This window comes from Sesamum indicum, linkage group LG1 (genome assembly GCF_026168435.1).
Source record: "Sesamum indicum cultivar Baizhima isolate 11 linkage group LG1, ASM2616843v1, whole genome shotgun sequence".
NCBI lineage: Eukaryota > Viridiplantae > Streptophyta > Magnoliopsida > Lamiales > Pedaliaceae > Sesamum > Sesamum indicum.
In genome coordinates this window covers 16,797,975-16,815,367 of record NC_142657.1, presented here as the reverse complement: position 1 = coordinate 16,815,367, position 17,393 = coordinate 16,797,975, and the positions used below count along the sequence as shown (strand labels likewise).

At 34.4% G+C, this 17,393-nt stretch overlaps 2 protein-coding genes and 2 pseudogenes across 2 annotated transcripts; 2 read left to right on the top strand and 2 right to left on the bottom strand.

The window, feature by feature from the left end:
* Positions 1-142: 142 nt before the first annotated feature.
* On the bottom strand, positions 143-2,043 carry LOC105166794 (putative UPF0481 protein At3g02645 pseudogene; annotated as a pseudogene).
* Positions 2,044-8,924: 6,881 nt separating this feature from the next.
* On the top strand, positions 8,925-10,736 carry LOC105166785 (putative UPF0481 protein At3g02645). The gene has a single exon (XM_011086271.3). The coding sequence runs from the start codon at positions 8,954-8,956 to the stop codon at positions 10,649-10,651; it is 1,698 nt and encodes a 565-aa protein (XP_011084573.1). The 5' UTR covers positions 8,925-8,953; the 3' UTR covers positions 10,652-10,736.
* A 1,834-nt stretch (positions 10,737-12,570) lies between these two features.
* LOC105166775 (putative UPF0481 protein At3g02645) lies at positions 12,571-14,412 on the top strand. Its single transcript, XM_011086260.3, has one exon. The coding sequence runs from the start codon at positions 12,646-12,648 to the stop codon at positions 14,338-14,340; it is 1,695 nt and encodes a 564-aa protein (XP_011084562.1). The 5' UTR covers positions 12,571-12,645; the 3' UTR covers positions 14,341-14,412.
* On the bottom strand, positions 14,344-16,236 carry LOC105166768 (putative UPF0481 protein At3g02645 pseudogene; annotated as a pseudogene).
* Positions 16,237-17,393: the final 1,157 nt, after the last annotated feature.

Genomic DNA, 17,393 nt, shown 5'->3' with positions numbered 1-17,393 from the left:
GATAAGATAGCACCATATATGATGGAGATAGTGGTAATTTTAAAATATTTTAAAAAACATAATCCAACTATGTATATCATAATCTAAAAATGGGATGCATATAATCAATTCTCAGGTATGGTCTTCAAGTTTTGAACAGTTACCATAAGGGGAGATATTCAAGTTTAGGATTGAAAAATTCTTGAAAAGACTTACTTTTAACTCATGGCAGTCCATGACATTACTAAGTGCTGTTTTGCTGTCGCGTTTTATATATGAGTTCGCAAAGCTTTTGCTCATATGTTTCTTTCTCGTAATGGATTGGTTAAGGACAAACCTATGCATAACCCAATCAACCAAGGTTCTTGATAGGCACAACACGTGCTTGTAAAGCCATGAGCAACACCATCGCTATAGCAGCAAGAAACGTGAGAAACCTCCATGATCCAAACACATATTTCTTCATGTATTTCCCACATTTGACCTTCCCCACCCCACTATGATACTTGTTCACATCTTCAATCACCTTGTCCAAGAATGGCACTTTGGTCAATCTTATACACTTGCTCATCCCATTCCACAGATTAGCGACCTCCTCATCACTCTTCAAATGGTTCTTTATAATCCCTCTTTCACGAAGAAATTTGACATCCTGCTCTGTGTCGATGATCCCATTCATCAACTCAATATACCGAGCCAAAACTAACGGCCCTGACGCGGTGCAAGCCTCGTATGCTGCCAAGTTTCGCAGCACACCCTCAGAGTTCACGTCTAGACTGATTGTTGGGAGATAAAGAACGATGTTTTTGTTGTCAAATGTAATGGTTGAGATGCCTCCTTTGGTGGACTCAAAACGTACCCCTGCTTTGGAGAGCTCGGTTACAGAAGGGATTTTGATTTCCTCTAGCAATGGGGACTGCTGGTTTGTGATGCTATTCTTAGTACTTCCATCTTCATTTTTCTTCTCATCTTGGTCGAGGGAGCTGACGAAGTTCTCCACTGGTTCTTTAGTGGCTCTCAACATAGGTAGATTGGAGAGAAACATCAAAGGGGATTTCTCGATCATCTTGACAGGCTTGGAGAATATAATCTTCTTGATGAAGTTCAATGGTGCCTGGAAATTGAAAACTTTGCTCCACACCCTTCGAAGGTGTTGTTTGTCATGATGATCATCTGATATTGCTGCACACCATTCCTCAACTTGAACTACTTCCTCAACTGATCCTGAATTCTTGTAGGGAATTCCCTCCAATCTCGGCACACAGAGAAGGTATAGAACATCAAGCAAATGAGCACAATCTCTAACTTGGAAAACATTTGGTAAATCTTCCTCCACCATCTTGAATGGAGACAGCTCTTCACAGAGCCAGATCAACATACGAAACAGCGTCTCGTCCGCCTTCTCAGACGACGAAGATTGAAGCTCCAACAGTTTTCTCAGCACGAACAAAGGGATTTGGTTCTCAAGCATCGAAATATCTCTAAGAATTGCATTATGTGCAGCCTTATTCCCTGCCAACCCGATCAAATACGGCAATCTTGATGAAACGACATTACTCGTGGTTTCCTTGCCTAGTTTGACAGCACAAACTTGCAAGAATTCAAACAAGAAAGTCGCGTCCACAGCCATCATCCAAGCCAACGTCTCGCCGTTAAAGTTCAAGTACTTGTTGTAACAAGCACGAATCTTGAGTTCGAATTCCATTAGATGATTAACGAGACGTTGGAGCTTGAGATTTTGGAAGTCTTTCTGAGTTCTTCTGGCGGCAGCAAGCTTGTACCTCTCCATCTCACGGATTTCGGATCGGGTGCAATGGTAGGGACCGATAGCAACTTGTTGTGGGATGTAAGAATCGGGATGAATAGCCCGTAGGGGTTTGGGAACATTGAAGATCCGAATTGGGGTTTCAGTTTCTTCCTCGAGCTCTTCATCTAGAGCTCGACGAATCTGGCTGACCCATCGTTTCTCGTCGAAGTTCAGATTCGGGTTCGGACCCAATCTGGGTTGAGATGAAGACATGTTGAAGCTCAAAGCCTACGGGTTTGGGGAATGATATTGGTTTAGACAGCTGCATGAGAATTTATAGGACTTCATTTTATATTATAATTATACATATATATATATATATATCAATGATCCTAATTTATTTGTAACCCAAAGATTTTTGGACGAAGTTATGACTGATAGGGTATTTGGACGAGTGTGTAAGTTTTTCAAAATATTTTATAATGTGTTTGAGAGTTTATAAGTTATTGTAGATTATTTGATAATTTTTTTATAAAAATTTTATAAGGTCTAAAAATATAAAATTAGAGGCTTATAAGCTTTTTCAAAAAAAAAAAAAAAAAATAGGAGATGTCAACTTATTCTAAGATCTAAACAAATTCCTTAAAGTTAATTACAAATTTGTCATTATATATATTTTATAAGTTTTATAATCTTATTTTATCTAAACACCAAAAAAAAAAAATTATTGAGACGGAAATATTGGACGGTTCGTATTGGTTGCAAAATCCCTCCCAAATTTCCATGGTTTTGTAACACATTTTATTACCTTTTGATGGATTCCTTCGATAGACGAAGAATTTGCACAATCCGTCAGAAAAAAGAACTTGACATCGCAAATTCCGTCGGAAATTAGGAAGTGAAAGTACTTCCGTCACTAATCGTCGCAAATTTAGTCGGAAATATATATGTTTTGAGTATTGCGACTATCTTTCCAATGACAAATAAACTGTAGGAGAGTTCCGATAGAGTTTGTCACAGTTTAATTTTTTTTGCTACGGTAAGACTCCAAAAGGAATTTTGGACGACTAGTCGTCGCAACTTTCGTCCTAAATGTTATATTTGGGACGCTTTTTCCGACGGATTATGATGGTTGGGAATTTCAATTGCTATGTTGTCACGATTAAATTAAAACGTATTTTCCGACTATTCTGAAAGGAAATTGGGACGGATTCACATGTGTAGTCAGAAATCAGTTGAAAAATGTTGTCCGTGGGGGATTTGCATAATTGGTGTACCACAGTTGCCAAGAAAATGCTAAAATCTGCAACTGCAAAGGATGAATGCTGCTGTATCTTTCTAGTAATTTGTTTTGTTGGGACTAGGCTTGCAATTGGGTGGCTTTGAACAAGTAATTGAAATTGAACTTGAAAAGTTGCAGACAATCCTGCTTCTTAAAAGTTTTGAGGCATGATCAAGTCATTGGTTGAATTTGTAATGGTTGACTTTTATGACAAATTTATTTTGAGTTCCTTATTAAAAAGTGAGATTCTGCTGTTCAATGGATCTTATGGACAATGGCCACTCAAAATTTTCTTCCCTGTCCTTTTTGTGATGCTTATAAGCCCTGTTTGGGTCAAAGTATCATTACACTTCCCCATCAACTTTTTGTTGATTGATGGTGGAATAAGTAATGTGAGATGTTAATACCTTGCTGCTTGCAGTTGGCATGGATCTATGTGAAGGTTTAGTGTTAATCTTCTTTGCTACGTCCAATGGAACTGCTGCAAACCAATCCCAAATCCCAAAAGAATTTTTGGTTTGTGGAATTGAAGGTACGTATATTTTATATAATTCTTCTTACTAAAATTTGATATTACATTTATTTTTGTTGTCCTATGATGGGGATACCCTAATTTCTAGTCATAATACCAAAAATTTCTAGTCCCCGACAACGACCCTCTTACATTCTTGTTTTATCCTCAAGACCCTACATCAGATTTTGTTGGAGTACGTGGCTGTTAACGAGATCATTGCTCTAGGTCGCATATTTCGATCGAGATCATACTAGTAACCTAATTGTTTCTTGTCTTGCACTGTGTATATTGGTGGGATTGCCCAAACAAATCGATGCATAATATCTTCAACCACTACACAACCTTTTGGCTCAGTAAAATATTATCAGAAATCAAGATGGCATGTAAACAACCCAATTGGTTGGGGGACAACATTTGGCATGAGCTCTAGGCGTACTAGGATACTGATGAGTTCAAGGCAAAGTCGGCCAAGAATAAGACTAATCAGGTGGCCAACCCTGCAGCGGTCAGCACTGTCTATTGTGGTGGGTCCTCCTCAACTGGTATGCATAAAAAAAACTCGTAAGTAGATTTTATTATTTATTGACTAATAAATTTTATTTAATTACTTTTAGAAAACTTATCGAAAGCTGCCCGAGGAGCGTGTCTCTCAGCATGTGCCAGGAGAGGTGGCCTCACAAGATGGTATTGACTCAATTGTTCAAGAAAATCAGTTGTGGGCTGAGGAAGCTGGTGGGGATAAGATGTATGAGCTTATAAAATCTCCTATTGTGGAAATAAATCCTAAAAAATATTGTAAATTAAGCATTAAAAAAGTTAAAGAGTATTTAACAATAAATAAAAAAAATCAAAAGGTTGAAGTTGAAGTATTAGATAAACAACTTGATTAATATTATATTTTTACCAATAAATCACAAAAGTTATGAATGAGTTGTTTGTATATAACTTCTACTCTAAATTAACATAATTTAGATAGTTTCAAATTATAGATTGAAAGCATCACTTTTCAACGTATTGAACTTTAATGATAAATTGATAAGTACTTATTTTAATTGATTGTAACATGGGCTAAAATGCATGCTATATATACTTAGTCAAGTAACGTCTACCTAATTAATCAATGGGTTTCGTGTGGAAGGTACGTACGTAAGATGTAATTTAAACGTGGAGTTAAATAAATATAAAAGTACTTTGGAGATTAATGTATTATTATTATATGGGAAAAGAGAAGTTGGGTGAATTGTCACATTCTGGTGATAAAGACGACCTTATTGGATGTCTGATATTTCAAATCTTCAAACCCTGTAAAATTTTGAAATATTTATTTGGTATAGTATTAATTATTCATTATTTGACTTTAATAAATTAATAATATAGAAACATGCGACTGAAAAAACCGGGATTTTGTCGGCATGATGTAGTTATATTTTTGAGATAGTAGCCACTTGTGGTTACGGTTATCTAAGATTAAAGCTTAAATATATTTTTGGTTTCATAACTTAAATTATTTTGTATTTTTTAATTATTGATAATAGTATTTTGATTTAATATTTTTTTTTATTGGTGCTTATCTTTTTTGTCGGACAAATGCGGTGTATCATTATTTATTAAACGAAAACAAATCTCATGGATACTAAATGTAATTTTTCAAACTACATGAGGTCTATGTGTAATTAAATCAAACTTCAATGGAGGGAAGTGTAATTATCTCAAATTTTTATTTTTATATTAAAAATTATAATTTAAATAATATCAAAAGTTAAAAATGCTTGAAAATTGAAAAAATAAAATTGAAGTGTGTGAAGTATTTTAAAATTAAAGTTACAAGTCAAAAAAATAAAGTTGGAATATTTACAAAAATAGCTTAATATTTATAATTTTATGAGTAAGTTGCAGAAAATGACAGGGAATTATTTATAATTTTTATTTTAAATTAACTTAATTTAACTCAATTTGGAAGCATTAATATGAAAATTGACTTTAATTTGGTTTCATTTAACACCCACATCCCTTATTTCTCCCTACAAAATCAGTATTATTTATACAAAAATTTATACTTTTTGAAAAATATGTATACACCGTTTAAAAACATCAATACTATTATACAAATTATCCCTTCTTTTTAACTGTTAAGAGTGATTTTTATAATTATACAAAATATATGAATAATATGTGTAAATAAACCATAAACCAGAAAATATAAATTTAATTACTCGTATTATATTTCATTACAATATCCATAGGAAAGTTTTGAGCCAGTATTTTACTACAAGCAATAGTATATAATTGACTAAAAACTGATATGAAAGTAATTCGAATTTAATATTTCATAATCTATCTGAAAAAAGATATAAACTTCGCTTATCGAGTAGGGTTGATCATTAGCTATAATTGGATCTATTTAGCATTAATCACTTTGTCTATAATGAAAACTCTCATTTCTTTTGAAAATAAAAATAGATACCATTTTCTTATAATAGAAATATAAATTTTTTTCGTATTTCAACGTTTTAGTCCCTTAATTTTCTAGGGCAGCAAATGTCGCCGGAGTTTTCAAATATTTTTGAAAAAAACCACGTGCATCGCATGTGCTTTTTTTAATTTGGGACTTTTATTTCCATTGGTCAATTTCTACCAGCATAGAAGAAAATATTTGGTCTTATAATTTTTTGAATCTTGATGTTTTAGTCCATTATCTTTCTAGGCAGCAAATATTTCCTGTAACTTTTAATTTTTCATAATTTTGGCCCAGTAAATTGATCAATGGAAATAAAAGTCCCAAGATCGTAAAAAATTAAAAAGTTATAGAACTTATTTACTCTCCGACGAAAATAAAGGATTAAAATGCCAAAATACAAAATATACAAAACAAAAATTGTATTCAATACCCCTTGTTAAAGTAGCAATTCAAGAATAATTCTCAATCATTAGTTTTAAGAATAAAAAAATATAAAACATTAAGTTTTAAAAAATTATATAAAGTTTGGTGGTAGTCAAACTGGATACTTTAATTCAGGACGACAGGAATGAACTACCACTTCTGTTTAAGTATAACAAACAAAGTTTGGAATCTTTTATTTTAATACTACTTTGAATAAAATTAGATTAATAGATTAATTATAATATTCTTAGATTGTTTATATATTTTAAATAATGCCATTTCTTTTTTTTTTTCCTAATTTTTCTGTAAATTAAAATATTTGTTCAATGCTGGCGACTAATACAATGCAGTGATCATCTTTCATTTTAATTTTATTTTTTTACTAGCTAAACAATGAAAGCATTTCTCACGCTTACTATTCAGATTAAAATAAATTATCATGGCATTTTTTACAAACGTGCTGTGCTTAATTACCCGGCATTAGCCCCTGACGAGGTTTAGCTCAATTGACAAAGTTGAGGCTCATAATTTAAGGTTATGGATCCGAATTCTTACTAATGTGTGGGATATTCTTGTATTTTAATAGTATATAATTGTTCTAGTTTTCGATTGTTATTAGGTATAGAATTTGATACTAATGATTATATCAATTTATTCAAAAATAAAAATAATAGTTAATTGCTCTAATCTCAAAAGAATAAATAAATAAATAATACTCAATATCAGGAAAATTGTATTTTTCGTCCCATATTTTAAATTCTGTACATTAGTAACGAAATTCTCATCAACAATCCTGTAAATTATAAAAATTATATACTTTAGTTCTTTCATTAGATTTTATTAGTATTTTAATTGAAAATACTACGTATGCATGGTCGTTAACTTTTTAGCAATCTAAATTATAATAAACATAGTAATGGAATTCGATATAAGGGCTAAAAATGATTTTTTTTTTCTTATAATACATGGGATCATTAATAAGAATCCTATAAAATTTACTAGACAAAAAGCATGTTGATTCTAAGATATGGGACAAAAAATATTATTTCTTACAATTACGGCTATTTTTTCCCAAAAAAATAAAAAGAAAATTTGGGTTTAATAGCTAGTACTACTTATTCAAATATTTTTCAAGTGGTAACGCGAAGTATTTTATAATAAAAATTTATAAATTATTAAATTAAACACAATATATATGTTTTTTGTTTATGTACATTATTTTAGAATGTGCTGGATTTCAATTTTGTCGACTAAGTTTCATTAATGATAAATATATATATATATATATATATGCACAATTAAGAGTGGTGTCAATAACTTGTCATGAAAGAGAAGGATTTATTAAGCCGAAATCACTTACTAATCAAATTATTAATTAATAGGAATCTAATATAATAAAAAAATAGTGGTATAAAAAAGGATAACTTTGTTTTTTTGTATACTTTTCTTGATTCGTCGGTATTGCAGACTTTATGGAATGGATGGAAGTGGATAAGTATCCCTTCAACGTACGCTGTTTAGATCAATTGTATGTATACTTATTTACTAGGAATACCTTACATTTATTTAATTGCATGTTTAAATCACTATTCCTACTACCCAAAACAAACAATATTGATTATTTGATGCCTTATCTAAACGCTAGTAATTAACTTTATACGCCATGCTCTTTTAACCATTAACTACAAAAGAAGATGGATTATTCTTTACGCTATATATACGATGAAAAAAATATAATTTTTATCCTGTAATTTATTGGAAGTGATATTTTTTATTCTGCACAAATTGATTTGACAATTTAGTTATGAAATTTTAAATTTTTGAAGATTTTCGTCATTTTTTGCCGAAAAATTGCATGTAATTTACATATGACCCAATTATTGTAATTTTAGTCTTGTAACCTAAGGTACATTGATATTTTTAGTCTTGTAACTTAAGAAAATTGGATCTTTTGTCCTACACGAATTGATTTATAGGACCAAAATTGCAACTTAATTAGGTCATTTGCAAGTCTCGTCCAATTTTCGACCAAACAGACTAGAATTGCCAAAATTATAAGGTTACAGGACTAAAATACTGCTAAAATCAATTTGTACACGATAAAAAATATCACACCCTTAAGTTACAGGACTAAAATTATAATTTTTTCCTGTAAATCACTGTAGTTTAAAAGACTAATGATAAATTAATACTATCGTTCATGATCAAGCAAAATCAATATGAAAAACTTAATAGTTTTAATCATAACTAATCAATAGTTACCATGAACATTAGCTATATAATTAATTTTTTTAGCATCACTTGTAAAAATCGATTAGTAGTCATTGAAAAATTATAGTTGATTAGTATTTACAACGATATTTTATTCATAAGTATGATATATATAGCTATGATAAAAGTTGTATTTCTTGTAGCGTAATTAATTAAGTATAATTTTGTATGTTTCCAATTTAATACTAAAAACGAACTTCTATAAATTCTCATGCAGGCAGCGTCTGAAGTCTGACCCAATACAATTCTACAAACCAGCAGATCAGTTTGAATTCAAACATGTCTTCATATCAACGGAAATTGTCTCCGAACCCGAATCCGAGCTTCGACGAGAAACAATGGGTGATCCAGATTCGCCGAGCTCTAGATGAAGAGCTCGAGGAAGAAACTGAAACCCCAGTTCGGATCTTCACTGTTCCCAAACCGCTACTGGCCACTCATCCGGATTCTTACATCCCACACCAAGTATCAGTCGGGCCTTACCATTATACCCGACCGGAACTCCGCGAGATGGAGAGGTACAAGCTTGCTGCTGCCAAAAGAAATCACAAGGATTTCCAGAACCTCAAGCTCCAGTTTCTGGTCGACTGTTTAGTGGAACTCGAACCCAAGATTCGTGCTTGTTACAACAAGTACCTGATATTCAATGGCGAGACGTTGGCCTGGATGATGGCGGTGGACGTGTCTTTCTTGTTTGAGTTCTTGCAAGTTTGTGCAGTTAAACATGGCAACGAAACGGCGATGACTAACGTTGTTTCATCAAGATTTTCGTACTTGGTCGGGTTGGCAGGGAATAAGGCGGCACACAATGCGATCCTCAGAGATATTTCGATGCTTGAGAACCAAATCCCTCTGTTTGTGCTCAGAAAATTGTTGGAACTTGTGTTTTCGTCGTCTGAGAATGCGGATGAGACATTGCTTGTTATGCTAATGGGGTTCTGTGAAGAGCTTTCTCCATTCAGGATGGTGGAGGAAGACTTACCAAATATTTTCCAAGTTAGAGATTGTGCTCATTTGCTCGATGTTCTATACCGTTTTTGCGTGCCCAAATTGGAGGGATTTTCTTACATGAATTCAGAGTCAGTTGAAGAAGCGGTTCAAGTCAAGCAAGAATATTGTGGCGATGAACGTCGTGCAGCATCGGATGATGGTGAGGGACAGAAGGTATGGATGAAAGTTTTGAATTTCCAAGCACCGTTGAACTTCATCAAGAAGATTGTATTCTCCAAGCCCATGAAGATGATTGTGAGATTGCCTTGGACAATTCTTTCCAATCTACCTATATTGAAAGTCACGAAACAACTATTGGAGAACTTCTTCAATTCCTTGGATGAAAACGAGAAGAGCAATAATAAAGGTGGAAGTACTAAGAATAGCATCACACACAATCCCCCATTGCTAGAAGAAATCAAAATCCCTTCTGTAATGGAGCTTGCCAAGGCCGGGGTACGTTTTGAGCCCACCGAAGGAGGCATCTCAACCATAACATTCGACAACAAGAACGTCGTTCTGTATCTCCCAACCATCAGCCTAGACGTGAACTCTGAGGTCGTGCTGCGAAACTTGGTTGCATACGAGGCTTGCAGTGCGTGGGGGCCATTGGTGTTGGCTCGTTACACGGAGTTAATGAATGGGATCATCGACACAGAGGAGGACGCCAAGTTTCTTTGTGAAAGAGGGATCATAAGGAATCATTTGAAGAGTGATGGGGAGGTGGCTGATCTTTGGAATGGGATGAGCAAGTCTATCAGATTGACCAAAGTGCCATTCTTGGACAAGGTGATTGAAGATGTGAACAAGTATCATAATGGGATGTGGAAGGTTAAATGTGGGAAATACATGAAGAACTATGTGTTTGGATCATGGAGGATTCTCACATTTCTTGCTGCTATATTGATGTTGTTGTTTATGGCTTTACAAGCCTTTTGCTCTGTGTATAACTGCGCTCGTCTTGTACCTATAAAGGACCTCGATTAGGTTATATATAGGCTACTATATGTTTATATGTATATATAGTTAGGTAATTCTTTAATTTCTTGATCTCGAACATTCTAAAAATGAATTTGGGTTTATGTTTGCTTTTTCTTTAATCAATTCTGTTTTTATTTTCAGTTTTCAGTTCTCCATGTCAATATATTTTTATTGAGAATGCGTATAAACAAACATGTATTCACTTAAATTAATATTTTGAAAATTGAAAACATAGACAATTAATATGATTAATTTAAAACATTGATCCCTCCAACAATATATGGCTGAATCAAATGATATGGTATGTGAATAACATTTGTTGAGCCGATGAATGATTAACTCTAAGCAATTCTTGGGTGGTATTAACAGAATTTAATCTGTTTATGAAACTCCATCAACATTTCATATTATCAATCAAAATTTTGGTTTGTTGATACAGACATGGTTGGAGCAAGAAAGGGGCTCCGAGGAAGATGAACATTTTCTGTCTGCCATTCTGTTGATGCTGAACCAAACAAGTACAAATAATAGAAATAGGATCTGGCATCTCAAGTGTCTAAATCATAGCCCTTTGTATTTATTATTCCTAATAACAACTTTTGTCTATACATATAATTCCCTTTGATTCTTTTCATCCAGATGGGCTTCATAAGCTGGGCCTTGGGCCGTTGGCCCATTATCAAATATTTCTTCAGCAGACTTCATTTCACGGATGTGGGCTCAACAGGCTTAGGTTGGGCCCCAAGTTTCGAATTTTGCCATGATCTTCGAGTTTGAGTCCCGCCTAGTTATAACACATTTCATTCCTTATATATAATATTTAGACGATATTGACTAAAAATTTAATTATAGGAGATAAGTGTTATATTTATTAATTTAAAAGGATAAATGTTACGTATCGAATAGCTCAAGCGGGCAAAGTGCATTTCATCCCAAATTCTATCTGTTAAGTATTAAATTAGAAAAAAAGTCTGAACGATTTCTTCTTTTTTTTTCCTCGAGAAGTAGAACACTAAAAAAATTTGTATAGAAAGTGACATTTCTTTTTCAACTTTTACAGTAAAATATTTGTTCACATGCAGACCGCAAAGCAATGCAGCGCTGAGCTTTCACTTTTAACTTTTTCACTAAAATAATCAAAGCATTTCCCACGTTCACTATTTATTATTTTAATTCAAAATAATTATCTTATTACTTATAATAATGGGCAGTACTTTATGACCTGAACCACCAGCTACTATATATATTTGGTGGGGAGGGGTGGGGGGGGGGGGGTCATTAGGTGCTAATTATTCAGGTGTAATTATTTAAGTGATATTGCAAGTTATTAAATTAAATTAAATCTATGAATTATTTGATGTGCAGTATTATTATTTAAAGTGATGTATGGTCTAAACTTCGCTGTACTGTAGATCAACCGGATCACTTGCACGAAACATTTACCCATAATATTTAATTTAAATTTATTTAATTGTACGTTTAAATCAATTCTTACTTACCTTCCTCACAAAAGAATAAAATAAAATCATTAATTATTTTTTTTAGTGAATTTGTTATAATTATATGATAGATTTCAATCATCAACTATCAATATACTTTAATTATCAGTTTCAAATATGTATAACTAACCAATGACTATTATTGCGGTAGACCAATAATTATTATTAATGTAGACAATCCGCACACATTGATGAAACTCGAATTCATGATTTGTCAATGATGGAGTCAGAAATTCACCAACTGAGCTAGATCCGCTGAAAAATTAATCATTAATTGTTTGATAAGACTTATCTTGAAGTTAGTTGACATAACATGACATGCATTTTTAATCACCAACTTGGAAAATAATGTTGGATTATCAATAAATTAATAACAATGAAGTACATTGCTAATGCATAATTCTAATACTAAAATGGACTTGTATAAAATTCTCATGCAGTCATGACAGTCGTCTCTTAGCCTAATACCACTCACCAAACCCGTAGACTTTGAGCTTCAACATGTCTTCATCTCAACCCAGATTGGGTCCGAACTCGGATACGAACTTCAACGAGAACCAATGGGTGATCCATATCCGTCGAGCTCTGGAGGAAGAGCTTGAGGAAGAAACTGAAACCCCACTTAGTATCTTCACTGTTCCCAAACCCCTCGTGGCCATCCGTCCGGATTCCTTCATCCCACAACAAGTTTCTATCGGACCCTACCATTATACCCGACCCGAGATCCATGAGATGGAGAGGTACAAGCTTGCTGCCGCCAGGAGAAACCAGAAAGACTACCAAAACCTCAAGCTCCAAGGCCTCGTCGATCGTCTGCTGGGATTTGAACGCGGGATTCGTGCTTGTTACAACAAGTACTTGAACTTCAACGGCGAGACGTTGGCCTGGATGATGGCCGTGGACGCGTCTTTCTTGTTTGAGTTCTTGCAAGTTTGTGCTGTCAAACATGGCAAGGAAACGGCGACGATTAACGTTGGTTCTTCAAGATTGTCGTATTTGGTCAGGTTGGCGGGGAATAAGGCTGCACATAATGCAATTCTTAGAGATATTTCGATGCTTGAGAACCAAATCCCTTTGTTTGTGCTGAGGAAACTGTTGGAACTTCAGTTTTCCTCTTCTGAGAAGGGGGATGAGACGTTGTCCTGTATGCTAATCGGGCTTTGTGAAGAGCTTTCTCCATTCAAGATGGTTGAAGATCTGCCAAATGTTAGAGATTTGGCTCATTTGCTTGATGTTTTGTACCATTTCTGTGTGCCAAAATTGGAAGGATATTCTTACATGACTACAGGATCAGTTCAAGAAGTAGTCCAACTTGAGGAAGAAGATCGTGGTGCTGATGAACATCAAGCAACATCAGATGATGATCATGACGAGAAAGAACATAAGGTATGCACCAAAGTTTTGAATTTCGATGCACCATTGAACTTCATCAAGAAGATTGTATTCTCTAAGCCAATGAAGGTGATTGTGAAATTGCCTTGGATAATTCTTTCCAGTCTACCTATGTTGAAACTCATAAAAGAACCCGTGGAGAACTTCTTCACCTCCTTAGATGAAGATCAGGAGTCCAATGAAGATAAGAGTACTCAGAATAGCATCATAAACAAGCCCCCATTGCTAGAAGAAATCAAAATCCCTTCTGTAACCGAGCTCACTGAAGCTGGGGTACATTTTGAGGCGACAGAAGGAGGCATCTCAACCATTACTTTCGACAACAAAAATGTCGTTCTCTATCTCCCAACCATTAGTCTAGACATCAACTCTGAGGTCGTGTTGCGAAACTTGGTTGCATACGAGGCTTGCAACGTGTCAGGGCCGTTGGTTTTGGCTCGATATGTTGAGTTAATGAACGGGATTATTGACACAGAGGAGGATGCCAAGTTTCTTCGCGAAAGAGGGATCATAAAGAACCGTTTGAAGAGTGATGAGGAGGTGGCTAATCTTTGGAATGGGATGAGCAAGTCTATTAGATTGACTAAAGTGCCCTACTTGGACAAGGTGATTGAAGATGTGAACAAGTATCATAGTGGGATGTGGAAGGTTAAATGTGAGAACTGCATGAAGAAATATGTGTTTAGGTCATGGAGGTTTCTAACATTTCTTGCTGCTCTCTTGATGTTGTTGCTCTTGGCTTTACAAGCCTTTTGCTCTGTGTATAACTGTGCTCGTGTTGTGCCTGTCAAGAACCTCGGTTGATTGGTCGTATGTATGTACTCTGTTACTTTCTTGATGTTGAATATTGTAATTGCAATGCTTCTCGTCTCCTAATCAGCTACTTCTCTCAAAACCTCGTATATTACTTGCACTTGATATGTTTATACAATTAGTCAAAAAGTGGTTAATCAATTCATCTTTCTACCATGAAGAAGTATTCGAGCACAGCCAAACAGCGAGCAAAAAGCTTGCAAGCTCATAAAAAACAGCAACAAAACAGCAGCCAGCAGCGTCATAGACTGCCATGATCCAAAAACATGTCTTTTCAAGAATTTCCCAATCCTAACCTTCATTCTCCCCCTGTAATAACAGTTCACATCTTCGATGACTTTGTCCAAGAAGGGCACTTTCGTCAATCTAACGGACTTGCTCATCCCATTCCAAAAATCAGCCACGTCCTGATCACTCTTCAAATGGTTCAAAACAATCCCTTTTTCCCTTAGAACCTTTGCATCCTCCTCAGTGTCAATAATCCCATTCATCAATTCAGTGTACCGCGCAAAAACCAATGGCCCTGATGCGTTGCAGGCTTCATACGCAACCAGGTTCCTCAAGACCACCTCTGTGTTTACATCCAAACTAATCATCGGAATACAAAACATAGCTGTCTTTGCATCAAAACTGATTCCAAGAATGCCTGAATTTGTAACTGAGAATTTCACTCCAGCCTCTGAGAGCTCAGTTACAGAAGGGATTGCTATTTCCTCCATCAATGGAGGTTTGTAATTATACTCGCTACATGACTTCCCATTTTCAAGCTCATTTTTTTCTCCTTTTTCTTGAGAAAAGCACAAGTATTCAAATTGCTTTACAAGTATCATCCCTGGAAGATTAGAAACAATCTTACAGGACAATCTCAGGAGAAATTTAGCAAGTCTTGAAACCAATAATCTTTTGATCAAACTCATTGGGCCACCTGCCCTTAATTTCGACATAATCTTATGAAAAATTTTCTTTTCACTGTTAAGATTTACGTCTTCTTTCTCGGCTTCTGATGTTATTTCAGATACTGATTCTCCTACGTTAGGCACAATCAAATTGTACACTAAGTCCAGCAAATGAGCACATCTGTGAACCTGATCAAGATCAGGCAATTCTTGGACCATCTTGAAAGGCAAAACCTCTTTGCAAAACCCTATCAACATGGCATAAAGCACATCATCTGCTTCATCCGATGATCCTAATTGGAAATCCAGAGTTTGTTTCAATGAAAATAGCGGTATCTGATTCTCGAGCATCAGGATGTCCCTAAGAATAACATTATGGCCCGATTTTCGGCCCGTTGTATCAATCAAATGTGACATTCTTGACGAGACTCGAGACGTCGCTCGATCCTTTTCCAGGATAACCATATGATGAAGGAATTCCAGCAAGAAACACGAGTCGACGGCCATCACCCACGCTAGCGTTTCACCGTTGAAGTTGAGGAACTTGTGGTAGCAAGCCCGGAACCTTGGCTCGAACTTGGTGAAATGGTGTACGAGATTGTGAAATTTGAGGCCCGGAAGGTGTTTTTGGAATCTTTTTGCAGCTGAAAGCTTGTACCTTTCCATTTCGTAAAGCTCGGCCCGATGATGGTGGTACGGGCCTAATGCGAGTTGTTGCGGTACGTAGGATTCTGGGCTGGCGAGCGTGAGGGTCTTAGGGACAGTGAAGATGGAAACTGGGACATCATCGGATTCTTGTTCAAGATTGTCTTCGTCTAGTGCTCGACGGATTTGGATAATCCAACGTTGCTCGTCGAAGTTCGGGTTCGGGTTTGGGTTCCGAAACGGATGGTAAGAATTAGACATGCCCCTGTGGTTTGTGGGGTGTGAAATGAATTACAGTTTTTAATGGATAATTAGGGTAATTAAGAAAGATTTACGGGTGTGAAAAATGGATGACATGAATGAAATTTATGACAATAAATTGTTTTTTTATTACCACATAGAAATACGTTTCTTAGATGAAGAGGTTATTGGTGGGACATGTTTAATTGCAGTTTTAGTCATTTAATTACAATCTCTTTGCTACTTTAGATTTATAGTTTGTTAGAATTATAAATTGATCATTCACCTCTCTTAATTTCATAATTTCAGAGTAAAATTTAATTTGAATATTCAAAATGTCGAAAAATAGCATGTGCCAATCATATATCAGTTGAAAATTAAAAAAACGCATCTTATTAATTGACTTATAAAAACGTGTCAAGTGCTGGCCTACTGATGCAAAAGGGATGATGTGGCATAAGTGTCCACATCATGTTAAACTGCCACATTAGCAAAAATCATTCAACAAGATTTATTTTGTCATTTTTAACCAAAACATAACTGGGTGATTGAGTCTGGCATATGCAACTTCCCAATCAATTTTGAAAAATTTCGATCAATTTTGTCTTATAATCTCAAAATTGGAAAAGGTAAAAGATCATTTTACAATCCTAATAAATTACAGGACTAAAGTTCAAAATATCTATAATTAGATAACTAAAAATACAATTAATAAGCCAGTTGAGAAAAATATATTAAGATCATCACCTATAATTACATATATTAATGATCATATAGCACGTTCAGAGCGTACACAAAATAGGATGGAGATTCACTTAATACTTTTATTATAACTATATATCACATCAATCAAATTTAACAAATATAATTTTTCATTAATATATTGTCGCATTGTGATTTTTTTTCAAATAAATAAATAAATATGGTAATTATCAAAAGGGGAGAGAACAAAAATAAATGAACAATGAGAAAAGAGGAAAAGTAACTTGTCATTTTTTTTATACAGAACTAATTTGGTCCATACACATAATCTACAAATCTCACTTGTAATAAGATAGTAGAGCTAATCAAATTTATATATTGAATCATTTTTCCTGAATTTAAATTAATTACATGTCAAATAATAAATTACAATTATTATGCTCTTGATGTATAAATTTTTTTATTTTAAAAAAGTAACTAAATAAATGATTATTAAGTACTATAGCTGTTTGTTTAACAAATTCAAGACAATAGTGAAATTCAAAAACACAAATTTTCATT

Coding starts and splice junctions, on each gene's coding strand:
- LOC105166785 (XM_011086271.3), top strand. CDS start 8,954: ATGTCTTCATATCAACGGAAATTGTCTCCGAACCCGAATCCGAGCTTC.
- LOC105166775 (XM_011086260.3), top strand. CDS start 12,646: ATGTCTTCATCTCAACCCAGATTGGGTCCGAACTCGGATACGAACTTC.